The sequence below is a fragment of the Phyllobates terribilis genome, unplaced genomic scaffold (assembly GCF_046119375.1).
Source record: "Phyllobates terribilis strain yellow unplaced genomic scaffold, ASM4611937v1 Scaffold_11__3_contigs__length_659146591, whole genome shotgun sequence".
Classification (NCBI taxonomy): Eukaryota; Metazoa; Chordata; class Amphibia; order Anura; family Dendrobatidae; genus Phyllobates; species Phyllobates terribilis.
Genome location: NW_027362771.1, coordinates 201,099,808 through 201,119,876, shown reverse-complemented (window position 1 = coordinate 201,119,876; position 20,069 = coordinate 201,099,808). Strand labels below are relative to the sequence as shown.

The following is a 20,069-nucleotide window of genomic DNA, read 5'->3' as shown; positions in this document are numbered from 1 at the left end:
CAAGAGGTAGAAAAATCTTTAAATGAGGTGTGTCCAAACTTTTGGTCTGTACTGTATCCTAAACTGTGCTGGCCGACTAATCCACCTGTCCCCCGCTATTCCCAGGTTTCTCCCCTCTGTTAATCCCTGTGCTGGCTCCCTGTTGCCCTGAGACTCCAGCTCAAAGTACGAAGCCATCCAAAACCTGTCTCCTCCATACATGTGTGACCTAGTCTCCCTGTAGTTACCTGCACGCAACCTCCCATCCTTCCAAGATCTTCTCTACATCCCTCTTATCTCTTCTTGTCACAGTCGCATACAAGATTTCTCCCGTGCATCTCCCCTACTGTGATAACGCTGTACCCCAACACATCAGACTGTCGCCTACTGCGGAAACCTTGAAAAGTGAGCTGAAGACCCACTTCTTGTGACAAGCGTACAATCTGCGGTAAGCCTCGCTCCAGCATACCGCTACACGACTAGCTGTACCCTGCCCTACTGTACCCTCACCCATCCCTTGTAGATTGTTTGTGCGCCCTCGCGGGCAGGGTCCTCTCTCCTCTTGTACCAGTCGGTGACCCCTTTTCACATGTAAAGCGCCACAGAATAAATGTCACTGTAATAATAAATAATAATATTACTTTATAAGGAACACTCCCATCATTAATTTATATGGTGGACACACAGGGGCATGATTACTTGTTATACGGGCACTCGGGACATTCTTATTCTATATGGGGGCACGTGGCATTCTTACAGTATATAGGGCATAAGCACTACAACGGGGGGCACTTGGACCATTATTACTTTGGATGGTGTTTGCTTTCGGGGTATGATTACTTCAGACGGGGCACTCTAGGAAGTGTAACCTTCAAATGCGCACACGGGGCTGTGAAGATTTGGTCGCATAGACTGTGGCTCACCGCCATCTCTTGAGCTAAGGCTAAGAAAAGTCAGAGAGCCCCGTCTGATAATCTACCCTACTCTGTCTAATGTGGTAATGCCGATAATGTAAATCCCTCAGCATTGTACAATATCTGATTATAGACATTATGGGGGTACTTCATCAAAAGTACTTAAATGAGAACCACTCAGATTCTTCCTTTTATTTCCAGCTAGTTTTGGAAAATCAAAGCTGCGCCCTTATTGGCTAGATAGCCGCCTTTTCCTCTACACTATTTCTAATAGATCTCTACTTGGTTTATGAACAAGTGTGAAACATGGCAGCTCATAGGTCCGCACGCACAGGCTGCCTGTTACACCAGCGCAGCTTATAGGGCGTTTTGCCAGTACTCAATATGGCGACAGCAGCTCGTGTAAAGGCAAGCGCTCTCCTGCCGTCCTATTGGTCAGTAGTAAAGGTCAGCCCCTCTGACGTCAAGAGCCGCACTGATAAAAGGCCGAGCCGCGGCGCATAGAGCTTTATCCCGAGGTGTTCAGAGGTAAAATGTATCGTCTTCATTCACAGGCATTCACCGGAGTTTCATTCAGTTCTTCTTACAAGCATTTCTCACATCTGCCGATAGAAGATTCGAACCTTATTCCTGAGAGACGTTTTAGTAAAAAGTGCTCTTCCATCGGCTGATTTTTACTGAAACCCACACATCGCACCGAGGCACCAGAAGTAAGCCGGACGCGGTGAGCTAAAGAGGACCGGGGACAGCGCCGCAGACATGCCGAAATCTAAGAAGAGGAGCAACCGGGCCGCGGGTAAGCCGGGCGGCTGGCAGGCCTAGTGCTGGCGGTGAAGGGCGCAGTGCACGCCGGGTGTTGTAGTACGTGAAGCCGGCCTCCGCACTATAGTCAGAGGGCGTGGACTACAATTCCCAGATTACAAGGCGCATGCTGGAGCCGGCGTTCACCGGGTTGCTGGGTGCTGCCTGGTGGCTCAGCAGGAGAAGTGTCACGTGTCCTGATGGCCTGCGTGCGTCACTGGTGTCCGGCCAAAGACCGAATGGCGTGGTGACGTCAGAACGTCCGACATGTGGTAGTCAGAGGTTACGTGTACACACCGTAGGCCGCAGTGCTGCCCTCGCCGGTTATGTCCTAGTGTTCATGTTCTATATGGCGCCTACAGATACCGCAGGGAGGTACTTATCCCTGCTCCAGTCCTCACAGCTTGTATCCTGTGCATTGCTTATCCCCCTTATGGTCAGAGGCTGTCCTGTGTATTAGGCAGCTAGCTATCTTGCCTGTATCCGAATGGAAGGTCTCACCTCCCCTCATGGCTGGTGATAACTAATCTGTAGACCCGCGGGACCCTTTTATGGCTGCCCCATGGAGACAGAGTGGAGCGATGGTTGGACAAGCACACTGCTCTCTGTTCTACATGGGGTTAAGTGCCCTCTTCTGATTAGTGGGGTCTGGTCACTAGCACCAATCTGCGATCTTCACTGGAGAAGCCCTTTTAACTCCTTCCCGACATTAAACATACCAGTACATCTTATTTTGCAGGTAGATCCCACAAATGGTCGCACACCGGTACATCGCGCTGACTGTTTAGGCACAGGAGCTTGCGCCTGCACAATAAGCGCCCAGTTCTCAGCAGGAGCTTGGATATCAGTTAAAGGGGTTCTCCACTACTACGGATAGGGCATCAATGTATGATCAGCTGAATAGGAGGCGGATGTGCAGTACACCGCGGCGGCCACTACCACTTGACGGCGGAGCCCCACAGGTGAGCACTTGCGGCCGCCGTCACCGATAACAGCTGATCGGTGGGGGTACTGTGTGCGGGACCACGGCCGATCATACATGGAGGACCACAGCCGATCATACATTGATGCCCAGGGCATCAACGTAATAGTAGTGGACAACTTCTTTAAGCTATGACAGTCAGGGCCGGTGCCAGCACTATCTCCAGCTGCTTAACCCTCTAAATGCTGCAATCAGTAGTGTTGGTGCCATTTAAAGGGAATCTTGTCACCCCTTGGGACCTATCAGATCTCGAATATGGGATTACAGGTGCTAGAAATTTCTATACATACCTGTATGGCTCATAGTAGAAGTCTGCTTGCTTTGAAATATCTTTTTATAAAATCCATTTTCCTATGCTTGGCGTCTGTGAAATGCCAAGAAATCCCCCACCTACCTACTTAATTTCAATACCCCCCCCCCCCCCTCCCTGCACGTCACTGGGCCCTGTGACGTGCAGTCTAGGTCTGCAGAACATGTGCAATGCGCCTATAACTAAAGGGGCGGTTTTTTCTGTGCCCTATTTTACACTGGTGGGCTCTAGTGCGCAGACGTCAGGGCGTCACCGACTTCTGCTCCAGTGACCTCCGGCGTCTGCAACAATAAGGTTTAATCCCCACTTCCTCCTGGCATCCTGATGGTTAGGAATCATATTGTATATATGTATACACGTAGACTATATAGTTCCTAACTATCAGGATACCGGGAGGAAGTGAGGATCAAACCTTATTGTTGCGCACGCCGGAGGTCACTGGAGCTGAAGTTGGTGACTCCCCGGCATCTGTGCACTAGAGAACAGTGTAAAATAAAGCCTGAGAAAAAAACACGCCTTGCTTTCTAGGCACATTGCGCATGTGCGGGATCTGCAGACCTAGACTGCACGTCGCGTCCCCGTACGCCAAGCATAGGAAAACGGGTTTTATGAAGATATTTCAAAGCAAGCCAACCTCCTAATATGGGCCATACAGGTATGTATAGATTTACATTTCTATCACCTGTATGCCCATATTAGAGGTCTGCTAAAGGGAATCTGTCACCCCCTGGGACTTAAGACTGTTAGTGGGAGAAGGCTCTCTTGCGCCATTGGCACCCCTGTGATACAGTTGTGGGGCAGCCAATGGTTGTCAAATAATGACCTCCGGGTGTGCATTCTATAGTGGCCTGTTACACCCTGCCATAAGTAGGGTCTAACAAGCATTCTCACTTTGTGAAAATGACAGGCCTCATGCATTGCAAAGCTTAAGTATTGCTATGCATTAGGCCAGTGATCAGACAAGTTAAAATCCCATATAGGGACTAAGTAAAGTTAAGAAAAAAAATTGCCAATAAAAAAAGGTACAGAATGAAAAAAATAATGGATAATACACAAATGTAAATTTATGTAAAACTAAAAACTACACATTTTGTCTTATCGTGTCTTTAACACCCTGTCATGCAATTTAACCCCTTCACGACCTATGACGTATAGGTACGTCCTAGTCAAAAAGCTATCAAAGGTTCACACAGCTTAAAGTATGTGCTTGGAAGAAAAAGTCCAATTATATTGAAAAGCCACTGGCACAAATAAATGACCTAATCGCTGTATATGATGCAAAAATTCTAATTTTGTGCCAAGTGAGTTACCATGTGATAATATTATCACATGGTCACTTGGAATAAAATTTGAATTTTTGCATCATATACAGCAATTTTTTTCATTTAATTGTGCCAGAGGATTTTCAATATAATAGGTACGTCGTAGGTAGTGTCCCTGCATTCCATGCAGGCTCTGGTGCTGAGCATGCATGTTTTCAGGCACATGACAGCTGATCTGATCAGCTGTCATGTGCCCCTCACAGCCATGGGTGCAATAGCAATCCACCCGCGGCTGCTAACATGTTAAATGCTGCTGTCAATCTCTGACACCGGCATTTAACATGACCGCGCTGGAAGTGCGTCACTAATCCCGCCCATCGGCGTGCCCGTCACAAAATCGCGGGGTGCCGATGGGTTGGCATGACAACCTGGGGTCTGCAGGAGACCCCCGTAGTTGTCATTGCCGATCTGCTATGAGCGATGCCCCATGGCCGGCGCTCATAGCAGATGATAAATTCTGCTACACATAGCAGGGCTGAAACCTTGCTATGTGTAACACAAGCGATCAGATGATATCAGCTTTAAGTCTCCTAAGAAGACTATATGGAAGCAAGTAAAAGTAAAACGTTTTTTAAAATTAAAAAAAAATCTAAAAGTTCAAATCGCCCCCCTTTCGCCCCATTCAAAATAAAAAAAAAAAAATGAAAAGTACACACTTGGTATTGCCACGTTCAGAATTGCCGATCTATCAATATATAAACAGAATTTATCAGATCGGTAAACTGCGTAATGAGAAAAAAGTCACCGCCAGAATTGCGTTTTTTGGAATAAAATGCAAGAACGGGCGATCAACACATTGTGTCCAAAATTTTATCCATAACGTCAGCTAGGCGCGCTAAAAGTAAGCCCTCACCTGGCCCAAGATCCCGAAAATTGGAGACTCTACGGGTCTCGGAAAACGGCGCCATATTTTTATTTATTTATTTTTACTGACTTTGGATTTTCTTTTCACCACTTAAATAAAAAAGAACCTATACATGTTTGGTATTACTAACGTAAAATATAAAGTCTCAATCACTGGGATATGTTGAAACATTCTAGAGTTATTGACACGTCAGACTTGAAAAATTTGGCCTGGTCACTAAGGGGATAAGCACACAGATGCCATCTGTGTACGGTCTGTGATTTTCATGAACCCGTAAACTCCATGGGTAATTTTGATCCTTGGCTTGGATCCATTGTTTTTTTGTTTTTTTTGCGGACTACTGTCTGCAGAAAAAGTGAACAGCCGCGTAGACTGATGATTTTTTCATGGCTATAACACGTAAGTGATTCGAGGACGTGTGAATGAGGCTTAAAGTGGAGTTTGTTGTCCATTCATACACCCAAGTGTTTTTTTCAGTGAGTTTTACCCAGTATTTTACAATTTTGTACATAAATGTACATCTTAATTCTTCTGCCCAAGTGTCAGACCTTACATTTATCTACATTAATCTTCAATTGCCATTTTCTCAGCACAAGCCTCTAGCTTGTATAAATCCCTCTAATAAATTATCCTCCTCTGTTACTTTGCAGAGTTTAGTTTCTGCAAATCTTGAAATTTTACGGTCAACCAATGAATATATTAGAGGGCCCAAAACTGACCCCTGTGGTACCCCACTGTTGCCTATAACCCTATTGGATTGTGTAACGTTATGACGTACACTTTGTTTCCTATTACTGAACCAGTTGTTAAAAGAAATCGGTCATCAGGTTTTTGTTGTACATCTGAGAACAGCATAATACAGGGGCAGCGACCCTAATTCCAGCGATGTATCCCTTATTGGGTTGCTTGCTGCAGTTTTGTTATCATCCTTATATTACACAGGTATGCAAAAAATAAAATTTCAAATGCTATTTTGGTTATTCCACTTAATCTTTGTTTTTTGGTGCGCTGAATCCGAAAATGACCTCCGTTTTGTCATAAGACATCACCTTTCCTGACAATGTAGGTAACTGTTAAATAAGGCAATACCGTGAAATAAATGAAAATAGACTTCTAAAATTTATTAGAATTTTTTCATAAATTAGTTTTGAGCTGAAATGAGCTCACGAACACTAAAATCTTCTTTTTTTTTTTGCCTGTAAGGCTGCGTGCCCACTATGCATTTTTTAAGCATTTCTGCAGCGGCAATTCCGCCCCGGAAACACTTAAAAACCGCTTGGTAATAGGTCTGCAATGGTCCCCAATGATAATCTGCTGTGCACATGCTACGGAAATCATTGCGGAAAAATCCGCAGCACGTCCATTAATTTTGCAGAAACGCGGCGTTATTGCCGCCATTAACTTGCATTGAATCACATAATATCCCCATGACTACAAGTACACATGCAGATATTAAGCGATTCAATGCGCGGATGGTACCCGGGTTTGGAGAAGAGGAGACTCTCATCCAGACCCAGGTGCCATGGTACCCAGTTACAAAAGAATGAAAATAAAAAAAAATATTACTCTCCTTCTGATGGCCCCCGGTGTCTTAAGTGGTGTAAAAGGACCTTCCATGATGTAATTTAGTCATGTGATAGGTCACGCGACTGCTGACGTCAGTGGTCATGGAAGGTCCTTTTACACCACTGCGAGCTGTCGAAGACACTGTAAAAGGAGACCAGGTTCCATCGGAAAGTGAGTATAATGTTTTTTTTTTTATTTTTCACCATGTTCGTTTTTTTTTTTTTCTATTGATGTTGCATTTGCAGCATCGTAACTTGGTCACACAACATAAATCCATGCCGGTTGCATGGATTTATATAGTGTGACCAAGTTGTCAAGCACTTTCCAAGTGATGCTAAAATCGCCTGGAAAGCGCTTGATAATCCGCATACAGAAATGCATGTGAAGAACGCTTGACAAACGCTTCTACCTGGCGGGAAAAACGCATGTACAATCCGCATGTACAATCCGCATGCGTTTTTTCTGCCAGGGAGAAGCGTAAAAAATATCTGGAACATTTCTGCTTCGTGGGCACTTCGCCTGAGGCCCCTCTTGGTACATTTACGCTTGTAAAAACTTTATCTTGATCTCCAAGTTTTAGTCTGAAGTATGTTTTTCACAAAGTTTGTAATATTCAGCTGTTGATTCAACATTGTATGTTCACCACAAATGAAACAGTCAGGCGAATTAATACACTTCCGCAAAGCCATAACTCTAATTTGGGGAAACACGGTTGATGAATGAAATTCCAATGCAAGTTTCTTGAAAGCATAAGGCCCTTTCATTATGTCACTAACCACCTGACTGCCACCAGCCAATCACGCAGTTCCTATTGATGTTAATGGGGAAAGAAAATGAGATGCCTGCTGATGATTTACACGAGTTTGCAGAAGAACCTATAGGTTTGTGGCAAGTCCTGACACTTAGGATTATTTTTTTCATTCTCAAAATACATGAAAATTATACAGGGCTGTGGAGTCAGTAAGCCAAACCTCCGACTCCTCAATTTCCACGACTGACTCCCTCATACATGGCTTATGTTTAAGTGATAAATTTACTGTAGCACAGATTCATCTCAGCTAAAAGTCTAGACCCTTAGATCAGGAATAGGACAGACATTTATAGAACATTTCATAACTTTCCCAAATTCTTATGAAAAAATATTCCCCACAAACTGCATTGAACTACTGTACCCAATTTATTATATATTTTAGGATTTGGAGTTGGTCCATTTTATACCGACTCCACTAAAATGGACACTGACTCCACGACTGATTCCACAGCCCTGAAATTTATATATAGTTTTCTGAATGCTAAGCTCTGTATAACTCCATCATTAATCTGCAGGTTTGTGTACATGTAGCATAGGCAGAAAGTTGACAATCAGTAGTGGGGGTGGGCATGAATATGGAGGACCTGGCAGCAGGTTTAATAGTCCTCTAGTGGTGGTCTACTGATTTTATCAAAACTGCAGCAAGCAGCCCAGTTAATGACACATTGCTGGAATTTAGGTCTCTCTATCTACATTATGCACCTCTCATGGAGTAGCCAAAGTCTGGTCCAATTACACATTTTTCTCCATAAAATTGTTCTCTCCATTAACGTTTTGTGGCACCATATCAAACGCTACTTGAACATCCACAGCATAATCATGGTCCAGTCTGGAACTTATAGAAGCTGATCAGATTTGTGTGACAGAACCGATCCCTCATAGAACCTTCTTAATGTTGGGTTATGAAGATTTTTTTTTTTTATTGATGCTCCTTGATTTTGCTCAGAGTAGAGGTTAAATTTACCACCCTCTAATCTTCACGCTCAGTTTTTGACCCCCTTTTGAATATTTGCACCACGTTTGCGGTTTCTCTTTTAGGGTATGCACACAGTGTATACGCTGAGGCTTTGAAGCGGAAGGCGTGTCATGAAAACTATTGGGGTGGTTGAAGAATGACCATTTCCAGCTCCTTCATGGCCTTCCATGACTGAAGATGTGCACAAGTCTTTCACATTGCAGTGCATATGTTCTTGGCATTTTATGTACTTTTTCAGACATATAAACATAACATAAAAATTAGGCCTCATGCATCACAAAAAAGATGGAAAGTTATTTGAATAGCTGAACCAGAAAAAAAGACTGCTCCTTAAACCACATGTATGACCAAACGAAATGTGCCTGCTCAGGAACAGCGGTAATTAACCTGGTCTTGAACTTATAAGGCTATGTTCCCTCACGTTGTGTTTTTCAGTGTATTTTGCTGCAGATTTTATGCAAATTCTCAGCTGTGTTTTGCAGGACCAGCAAAGTCTATGAGAAACCAGAATTCTCTGTTCCCACATCTTGTGTTTTTTTGCTGCGTATCTTGTGACTTGGTTTGTGTTCTTGGAAATGAGAGCATGTCACTTTCAACGTTTTTGCGTTTTTTTCACCCATAGGAAGCAATGGGTGGTGAGAAAACTGTGAGAAAATGCTGAAAACACAGGTACATTTTTTTTCAGCGTTTTTGATGGCAAAATAGAATGGAGTACTGCATCACGAGTTCTCAATGCCAGTCTGTGAGCGTGTAGAAGTTGCATCACGAGTTCTCAATGCCAGTCTGTGAGCGTGTAGAAGTTGCATCACGAGTTCTCAATGCCAGTCTGTGAGCGTGTAGAAGTTGCATCACGAGTTCTCAATGCCAGTCTGTGAGCGTGTAGAAGTTGCATCACGAGTTCTCAATGCCAGTCTGTGAGCGTGTAGAAGTTGCGTCACGAGTTCTCAATGCCAGTCTGTGAGCGTGTAGAAGTTGCGTCACGAGTTCTCAATGCCAGTCTGTGAGCGTGTAGAAGTTGCGTCACGAGTTCTCAATGCCAGTCTGTGAGCGTGTAGAAGTTGCGTCACGAGTTCTCAATGCCAGTCTGTGAGCGTGTAGAAGTTGCGTCACGAGTTCTCAATGCCAGTCTGTGAGCGTGTAGAAGTTGCGTCACGAGTTCTCAATGCCAGTCTGTGAGCGTGTAGAAGTTGCGTCACGAGTTCTCAATGCCAGTCTGTGAGCGTGTAGAAGTTGCGTCACGAGTTCTCAATGCCTGTCTGTGAGCGTGTAGAAGTTGCGTCACGAGTTCTCAATGCCTGTCTGTGAGCGTGTAGAAGTTGCGTCACGAGTTCTCAATGCCTGTCTGAGAGTGTAGACTTGTATTGGCTCACTCCATGAAACACTTGAGCGGTTTGGCAGGTCACAAACTGCTGGAGATCGACAGAAGCGGTGGTGATAAAAGGTGAAGGTGGCAGGTGTGCGTATGAGTAGGGTCAGGGATCTTGGATTGGAAGCACCACTTCAGCGGTAAAATAAAATACCCGCTGAAGTGTTGCTTTAAACTGTATTACTGTATTGAGTGCCTGTGCATGTAGCAGTTTATACTGTACACCGTGCAACTATGAATGTTGCCATCTTTCGCCAGTAAAAGGAATACCGTGTATGAGGTGTATGTATTAGGGAATTTCCACTTATCATTTCCCCGATATAATGGCTGGAGTTCACCGAAGGTGATTGTACACTTGAATTTTGCAAATCAGCAGTCTATTTGTGAAGTCATTCTCCTTGTAGAAGCGTGCGAGATAAACAGATGATGGGTGACTTGCAAGTTGTTGGCATAATGCCGCTGGAGTCACTAGCTGATCCTTGTACAAATGTTGGATATCGGCTGTATGATTTGTCGGAGGACATGAGGTAATGGATTCTGGTTATTTTTACATGAATGTGCTCTGTAAAGGGAGTGTATATTGAAGGGTGTGATACTTGGTCTATTTACAGTGTGGAGCCTAAGTACCCTCCCTTCCTTACATCCTGTATTTAGTGGGCTGAGAAGGGTAAGAGGGTGGTTTTATAGATCTAAAATGACTGCTAGAGTCCCAGGATAAAACATTGTATTAAGTGAAATACACAATATGTTTATATGTAAAAATGAATTTCCGGTGTCTGTTCTTTGTGCACAGCCAAACCAGTGAACTGATCTGCACCAAATTTGACACATGGGTAAATTGGGCACTTCGGAAGGTTTTACACCGGTTTCAGCTCGCCTACCATTATTGAGAGACTAGCTATTGACCCTGTTTTACGCCCGGGTGGGTGAGCATTTTTATTGGTATGTACTCATCCATCCATCAATAAAAACAAAACAAAACTCCTACACCTTTCCATCACTCCCCTGCAACGTGTCGCCTGCGTTATTTTACTAAAATGGCTCCGGTATCAGTGCCTGTGCATAGCGCGATATCTGGTGCCATTTTATTGTAGACAAATGTGCAAAATGTATTAAACAAAATGGTGCCGGAGTACGCACATGCGCATACCGCACTGTCCAGCACCATTTTGTTGAAGACGCTCTGCAAATTTCTCTTAGCTAAAATGGCGCTGGATATCATGCTATGCGCAGGCGCCGATTCTGACGCCACACTCCTTCCCCTGCCTCAACCTGAACAGCGCCTCACTATCCCGGCAGGTATGTGCTTATGGCGCTGGAGATCGCGATCTCTGGCATCACACTCCTCGTTCCTGTCTGGGATGTGGATGTGTCATTCTGTCTGGGGCCAGGCTGCGCAGGCGCAGGGCGCTTGTGCAGTCTATTGAGGCTTTGGACAGAAGGGCACATCCCTGCTTATATTATAGATTTGCCAAAAATGGAATACAAAAGAAAAAATTTACCTTTTCAGGACACTACTAGAAAGACGTAAATTTCTGCACATATCCTTGGCTATCTTGGCTTCATATCGGCAGCAAATAAAGTTAACTACACAAAGCCAGGCAAATATGCATGTTGCCACGGGAGGAAGGATTGTCAGCAGTCGGTCACACATGGAATTAGTTCAATCTGACATTGGCCCTCTGACCAGAAAGGGTTTGGGTTCTGTCAGAGGTCCATAAATGGGTGTTTTTAAATTGCTTTAACCCCTTCCCGACAAACTGTACACATGTGACGCAGTGGGAAGTGCGTTCCTGCAAACCACCACATATGTATGGTGCTGCAAGAGTTATTCACTGTGCTTTAAATGCATGGTGAGCGAGTAAAGATGGCAGCTGTCTGACAGCAGACCATCCCTACACGTAGTCTGGGAGAGCTTTGCCAGCCCCCCGCATCGGCACCAATCATAAGAAGCAAACAAATGGATGAGGTGATCGTGGTGTCACCTGTTAATTCTTTTGGTTCTGATTAGTCAATCAATAGTGACTGCCCATTTGGAGCCAAAAGGGTTATTGTGAAATAATGTGCCCGCTCGGCATGCCATATTTCACTCAAAATTGGCTTGTACAGTGGTTGTATAGGTCCTCTGCTACCTGACAAATAATTTGAGCCAGTGGCTGTGATCCTGCTGTATACAGAACTGCTGAGCTCCTGTTGCTGGCTGTCTCCTGTGACTCATTTGTGATTGAAGCAGCAGAAGCAGAGTTCCCAATACCGGATCCAGCTCTTCCTTCCCTCCCCCACTTCTCATTTGCATTCTGTGATGAGATCTTTTCTCCATATTTTGGTGCACTTTGTTACCTCTTCACTTCATTATGGGGGACCTGGATGGGACACCGTGTCTGCAATATGGGGGGACCTGGATGGGACACCGTGTCTGCAATATGGGGGGACCTGGATGGGACACCGTGTCTGCAATATGGGGGGACCTGGATGGGACACCGTGTCTGCAATATGGGGGGACCTGGATGGGACACCGTGTCTGCAATATGGGGGGACCTGGATGGGACACCGTGTCTGCAATATGGGGGGACCTGGATGGGACACTGTGTCTGCAATATGGGGGGACCTGGATGGGACACCGTGTCTGCAATATGGGGGGACCTGGATGGGACACCGTGTCTGCAATATGGGGGGACCTGGATGGGACACCGTGTCTGCAATATGGGGGGACCTGGATGGGACACCGTGTCTGCAATATGGGGGGACCTGGATGGGACACAGTGTCTGCAATATGGGGGGACCTGGATGGGACACCGTGTCTACAATATGGGGGGACCTGGATGGGACACCGTGTCTGCAATATGGGGGGACCTGGATGGGACACCGTGTCTGCAATATGGGGGGACCTGGATGGGACACCGTGTCTGCAATATGGGGGGACCTGGATGGGACACCGTGTCTGCAATATGGGGGGACCTGGATGGGACACCGTGTCTGCATATGGGGGGACCTGGATGGGACACCGTGTCTGCAATATGGGGGGACCTGGATGGGACACCGTGTCTGCAATATGGGGGGACCTGGATGGGACACCGTGTCTGCAATATGGGGGGACCTGGATGGGACACCGTTGTCTGCAATATGGGGGACCTGGATGGGACACAGTGTCTGCAATATGGGGGGACCTGGATGGGACACCGTGTCTGCAATATGGGGGGACCTGGATGGGACACCGTGTCTGCAATATGGGGGGACCTGGATGGGACACCGTGTCTGCAATATGGGGGGACCTGGATGGGACACCGTGTCTGCAATATGGGGGGACCTGGATGGGACACCGTGTCTGCAATATGGGGGGACCTGGATGGGACACAGTGTCTGCAATATGGGGGGACCTGGATGGGACACAGTGTCTGCAATATGGGGGGACCTGGATGGGACACAGTGTCTGCATATGGGGGACCTGGATGGGACACCGTGTCTGCAATATGGGGGGACCTGGATGGGACACCGTGTCTGCAATATGGGGGGACCTGGATGGGACACCGTGTCTGCAATATGGGGGGACCTGGATGGGACACCGTGTCTGCAAATATGGGGGGACCTGGATGGGACACCGTGTCTGCGATATGGGGGGACCTGGATGGGACACCGTGTCTGCGATATGGGGGACCTGGATGGGACACCGTGTCTGCATATGGGGGGACCTGGATGGGACACCGTGTCCTGCGATATGGGGGGACCTGGATGGGACACCGTGTCTGCGATATGGGGGGACCTGGATGGGACACCGTGTCTGCGATATGGGGGGACCTGGATGGGACACCGTGTCTGCGATATGGGGGGACCTGGATGGGACACCGTGTCTGCAATATGGGGGGACCTGGATGGGACACCGTGTCTGCAATATGGGGGGACCTGGATGGGACACCGTGTCTGCAATATGGGGGGACCTGGATGGGACACCGTGTCTGCAATATGGGGGGACCTGGATGGGACACCGTGTCTGCAATATGGGGGGACCTGGATGGGACACCGTGGTCTGCATATGGGGGGACCTGGATGGGACACAGTGTCTGCAATATGGGGGGACCTGGATGGGACACAGTGTCTACAATATGGGGGGACCTGGATGGGACACAGTGTCTACAATATGGGGGGACCTGGATGGGACACCGTGTCTGCAATATGGGGGGACCTGGATGGGACACCGTGTCTGCAATATGGGGGGACCTGGATGGGACACCGTGTCTGCGATATGGGGGGACCTGGATGGGACACCGTGTCTGCGATATGGGGGGACCTGGATGGGACACCGTGTCTGCGATATGGGGGGCCAGTTCAAAAGGTGTATAGAAAATAAAATGGTATCACTAAAAATGTCACTTTGTCATACAAATAATGCGGCCCCCCAAATTAAATGTTTTTCCGTGTGCGTCCCATATGCCCAGCTGAGTTTGAGACCCCTGGATTATGGTATTGGGTTTTAGGATGAAAATGAGGTTGTATTTCGAACCTCCCCTTTAAAAGCTGTTCCATGCTCATTTTCTGCAATGACCTGAGACTTGCACATCTGTGGATATTTAGCTTTCCATTCTGATGTGCTGTGTAAATACCTGATAAATGCTTATCAGTCCCAGTAAGCTTAGGAGCAAGGTCAGCTGTTCTGTAACCAGCCCTTGTTTGCTCTGGATGCAGAAAATGTCTCCTCCTGCTAGAATTAGAATTTAACACATAAAGGAGCACCCTGGCTTTTTCACGTTTTCCTATAGCATCAAAATTTCTTTAGGCTGTGTGCACACTATGCGTTTTTTAAGCGTTTCTGCAGCGGCAATTCCGCTGCAGAAATGCTTAAAAAAGATTGGTAGAAGGTCTGCCAATGATAATCTGCATGTGCTGTGCACATGCTGTGGAAATTTTCGCTGCGGATTATCATTGCGGAAAAAAACGCAGCACTACCTATTTTGCGTAATCACGGCGTTTTCGCCGCCATTGACTTGCATTGGAACGCTTGGATTCCACATCACTGGATCTGTACATGTGGAATCCATGCGTTCCAATGTGCAGATGGTACACGGGTTTGGAGGAGGCTCTCCTCCAGACCCGGGTACCATAGTACCTGTTAAAGAATAAAATAAAAAATATACATTATACTTGCCTTCTGATGGTCCCCGGTGTCCTTAGCGATGCGTCCTGGCTTGCCGGCAGCTCGCGATGGCCTTAAAGGGACCTGCCATGACGTCATTTAGTCATGTGACGTGTCACACGACCACTGACGTCGGCAGGTCCTTTAGTCTACCGCGAGCTGCCGGCAAGCCAGGACGCATCGGATAAAGACACCGGGGGCCATCATAAGGTAAGTATAGATTTTTTCTTTTTTACCATTCTTTAGGTCACACTATATAAATCCATACTGTTTGCATGGATTTATACAGTGTGACCAAGTTGTCAAGCACTTTCCAAGTGATGCTAAAATCGCTTGGAAAGCGCTTGTCAACCCGCATTCGGAAATGCGTGTGAAGAACGCTTCAATTACACTTGTCCCTGGCAGGAAAAACGCATGTACAATCAGCATGTGTTTTTTTTTTCTGCCAGGCAGATGCCGAAACGCTCAGGAAAAAATCCTGAGCATTTCTGCATCGTGGGCACATAGTCTTACTTATACTTGTGTTGTCTTTCGGCTCCCAAATAATGTAGTGAGAATTGGAAATAACTCTTGAGTGCTGGAAAATAGAGGGGGGAAAAATGCAGTTTTGCTATTATATTTTGGTTATTTTTATGGTGTCCAGTGCGCAGTAAAAACTACATGGCAACATTATTTGCATAGTGTTTAAGTGGTGAAGAAAATGTGACTTTATTTATAAAATAAAATGGTTAAAAAGATATTAAAATGCATTACTTTTTTTTAAGCTTGCCCTTTTGGCGACACTTTCCTCCTGATGCAACAGTGAGTGACTCAGGAATTGCTCTTTAGAATAGGACAGGGGCTTCATACCTACCTACAGGCTTGGACTGGCCCACAGGAGAACAGGAGGATCCTTTGGTGGGCCCTCATGCAGGGTTGGGCTTTCCACGCCACTTATGAGAAGTAGTTGGCACAATACATGTTTCACTATGTACAGACAAGGGCATAATCTCAACATTAATTTGACAAACTACCCTTATATAGAAATAAAGGCAAATTTGTGAGTGAGGGCAAATAGACATTTGCATGTAGCTGTACAGTGGGCCACCAGACTCCGTGTTACTGGTGGGCCTTTGGCATTCCAGTCCGGTACTGCCTACCTGTCGTGCATACAAAGCATTAGGTATCTGTAGATGTCATTAATCTGGTACTCATGTTATGAGACCGGAGCGTTATATTAAATGTGCGGAGCATTAAATTTAAATGCAAATGTCTTATTTTAATGTGTTTGAAGAGAAGTTTTACTTATGATTTCTATATCTTTTAGGTGGCCGTCAGAAAAACATCCAGCCGTTTAGTGATGACGATTCCTCAGTTGAAACAATGAGTCACTGTAGTAGCTATAGTGATGTTGCCAGCTTTGCTGAGGATGGTAAGTGTTTGTCTTGGCCATCTCCACTGTATTCTATTCATAACAGAGTATAAGTGTGTCTTCTTCCCGTAGGAGCTGAGGTTGATGAAGAAGCTGCTCAAGAAGACTTTGAATTCAAATTGAAGGGATTAATAGAGCTTACAATGGACAAGAGGTAGGTGCACAATGGCCATTTTAACCCCCAAATGACCTGTGATGTACATTTTCATCATAGGTCGCTAGGGGCTGTATGACGCAGGCTCAGTAGCTGAACCTGCTTCATGCCAGGAAGATTCCTGCTGGTATACAGCCAAGATCTGTCTATACCTGCAGTTTAACCATTTAAATAGTTATTAAACCATTTAAAGATCGACTGCAGCAATTGTAGCAAACTAATGGGTTATCATAGCAGCGAGGGACATGCTGAAGACCCCCATAACTGCCATTGTAGATCTGTGAAGCTCAAGACCACTGTGATATTCTAGTATAAGTGATCAAAGGGATGGCAGCTTCAAAATCCCTGGCAGAATCAAGAGTTTAAATCGCCCTCTTCTTTTACTCTTCAAAAATAAAGTTTTAAAATAAACCTTTTTGGCATTGTGTCGATATTTAAAAATTATTTCAACTTTGCGTTAAATGCTAAGGAACTCTAAAATTGTTGTTTTTCAGTTGCAACATTTTCTCAAAAATTAAAATAAAACAATCCATGTCATACATAAGCAAAAAATATCACTAAAAATACATCAGCACTCAAAAAATAAGCCCTTCATGCACAGAAAGAGAAAGAGAACATTTCAGGTCTCCGAAGATGGTGACACAATTTTATTTATTTTTTAAAGCACCTGAAGGGTTAATGAACTACCTGAAAGCAATTTTGAATATGTTGAGGGGTGCAGTTTTTAAAATGGTATCACTTTTCCATGGTTTCCAATATATAGGATCCCCAAAGTCATTTAAAAACTGAACAGATCCCTATAAAAGTAAGTTTTGTAAATTTCCTTGAAAAACTGAAATTACTGCTACATTTTTAAACATTCTAAAATGCTAACAAAATAAAACATTTTACAAATGGTGCTGATGTAAAGCAGATATGATGGAAATGTTTATTAATGTTTGTGTGATATGACTATCTGGATTAAAGGGATAGTCATTCAAAGTTTGAAAATTGCAATTTTTTTAAAAAAAGTTGTCAAATCTCAGGTTTTGCATTTATTTATAAAAATCAATCAATCTAAATTTACCACAGTCATAAAGTTAAATATGTAATGAAAAAACAGTCTCAAAATCAATGGGATATGATGAAGCATTCCAGAGTAATTACTTCATAAAGTGACACATGTCAGATCTAAAAAAATAAATAAATATTGCTCCGGTCACTAAAGGGTTAAAATGTCATGCTGTGTTTTTGAATACTGTAGTTCAGCAATAAAGGTAGGTTGTTTTTTGAGAAGATCCTAAGACTTCATTGGCATGTCCATATCCAGATCAGTATTTTGCATCTGAGTTTATCAGGGCAGTGGAGCTGGGGCCAGGGTCCATTTTAGTGGAGTCGGTATAAACTGAATTGACTCCTAAAATATATAATAAATTGGGTACAGTAGTACAATGCAGGATGTGCTGTAAATGATTTCATAAGAATTTGGTAAAGTTATGAAATGTCCTATAAATGTCTGTTCTGTTCCTGATCTAAGGATCTCTGCTTTTAGTTGAGATGAATCTGTGCTGCACTGCATGTACATGCTCTGTAGTGAGTCAGGGAAATCCTAAAGTTTGGCTTACCGACTCCACAGCTCTGTTTTTTTTATGTTAAAACCCTCAAAGGAACAAAGGGATCACAACTACTCTGCTCCTAATCTCTACATGTGCTGTTTGTATGGTTTAGGTAGATCACCTCTATATTTAAAGCCCCACTCCAGCACTTTTATTTTTTCTGATCGCTGTAGTGGTGCCACTAATGCATGTTCCTTGCCCCTAGTATTATACTTATCAGCCACTCTTCGCCTGTTGTTGGTACTGCTCCGGCATCTTCTGCAGGTTATGGCTGGATGGCTCAAAGGTTTGCTGAGTGATTCGGAGGTCACTTCTCAATGTGAGTCTGAGAGCCAGGCTGAAGGCTTTCATAGATTTACTTTTGAGCCTGTGACTGTTACCTCTGACTTCTGGTCGGTAAGGAGCCTGTGGTCACAAGATGGTAGAACTCGAGCGGTGCTGGGAACAGCTGAAGACTGCGGCAGGTAAGTATATTGCTATGGGCAGGGAACATGGATTAGTGATACCACTCCAGTGTTGAAATTACAAAAAAAAAAATACTGGAGTTGGTGCTTTAAACTACAAAGTAGTGCTACATTGTGATAAGGTTCCTTTAAATGGGGTCTGATGCCCCTCATTGTATTCTTACTGACCTCCAGCAACCAGCTATCATAAGGGGCAGCCTCATCTGGGCTTAGATTGTTCCTGCAACTTTTCCCTTGTGAGCTTTTTTCTATTACAGGTTGCTGCACTGGTCTGGCCACATACTCGTCCACCAGCGGCCAATATATGGGCAAAAAGGCTCATCAGTGTGAGGAAAGCGGCGATAACGAGAAAGTGGCTAACCTCTATACCTGAAAATCTGTCAGTGAACTCATTTAACAGCCTACCAGGAGAGTTTGTAAGGGTCTGTGCCCACGTAGCGTTTTACAAGCGTATATGCTGCGGAATTTCCGCAGCGGAAACGCTTGGGAAACTCTTGGTAATCCGCCCCCCAATGACAAGCCGCAATGTCAATGCCCATGTTGCGGATTTTTCCGCAGCGTTTATGCTGCGCTCAAAAAGCCGCAGCATGTCCATTAATTTTGTGGACACGCAGCGTAATTGCCGCCATTGACTTGCATTGAAACGCATAATATCCGTGTCAGTACACTTGTACACACGGATATTATGCGTTTCTATGTGCGGATGGTACCCAAGTCTGGAGGAGAGGAGACTCTCATCCAGACCTGGGTACCATAGAAACTGTAAAAAAAGAATTTAAAATAAAAAATAAAGTTTATGCTCACCTTCTGATGTCCTCCCAGTGTTGTCTGCTCTGTCCGGTCTATTGCAATGCTCCTGCTGTTGTGAAGGACCTGCCATGACGTCAGTCATGTGACCCATCACATGGCTCAATGACGTCACCGCAGGTCCTTCACACCACCGTGAGCTGCCCAACACACCGGACGCGGCAGAGAAAACACCAGGAGGACACCGGAAGATGAGTATAAACTTTATTTTCCCCTCCCCCATGACAGCACACCTTGAGAGAGAGGATCCGCCCCACCAAGGACAGGAAACCGTCTGAAATAAAAGGGCGGTACCTCTCCCTCGCTTCAGTTGGTTTCCTGTCCTTGATGGGGAACCTGTCTGGAAGAAAGAAGACTTACCTGGGGCTGTCCCGGTGTGGAAGAGCGGGCACTGGCCTGTGCACCGGGTTCAGTATCCCAGAAGTGCCGTCCGCAGCTTCCCCTGGGGTCTCTGCGCCGAGCGGGGCGCACGCGGTGAGGCAGGCTCTGTCCTCTCGGAGACCGCGGCGCCGTCCTCCCCCTGCAGTGTGGAACGCTTCCGGGTGTGACGCGCCTGACGTCACGGCGCAGGGCACGCTGGGAGCAGCGCGCTGGGTGACGTCAGGAGGCGGCACCGAT

General features: G+C 45.5%; 1 protein-coding gene across 2 annotated transcripts in view; it reads left to right on the top strand.

Annotated features, from left to right (window-relative positions):
- The first annotated feature begins 1,353 nt into the window (after nucleotides 1–1,353).
- Nucleotides 1,354–20,069, top strand: part of IFRD1 (interferon related developmental regulator 1) — a 44,348-nt gene continuing 25,632 nt past the window's right edge. Inside the window, exons 1-3 of one of the 2 annotated variants that reach the window (XM_073651955.1) lie at nucleotides 1,354–1,689; nucleotides 16,327–16,431; nucleotides 16,504–16,585. In XM_073651955.1, coding sequence (XP_073508056.1) covers nucleotides 1,653–1,689; nucleotides 16,327–16,431; nucleotides 16,504–16,585 — 224 coding nt within the window. In that variant the 5' untranslated portion in view covers nucleotides 1,354–1,652. Of the gene's footprint in view, nucleotides 1,690–10,383; nucleotides 10,420–16,326; nucleotides 16,432–16,503; nucleotides 16,586–20,069 lie in introns of those variants that run through there. The other variant, XM_073651956.1, reaches the window with a different exon arrangement.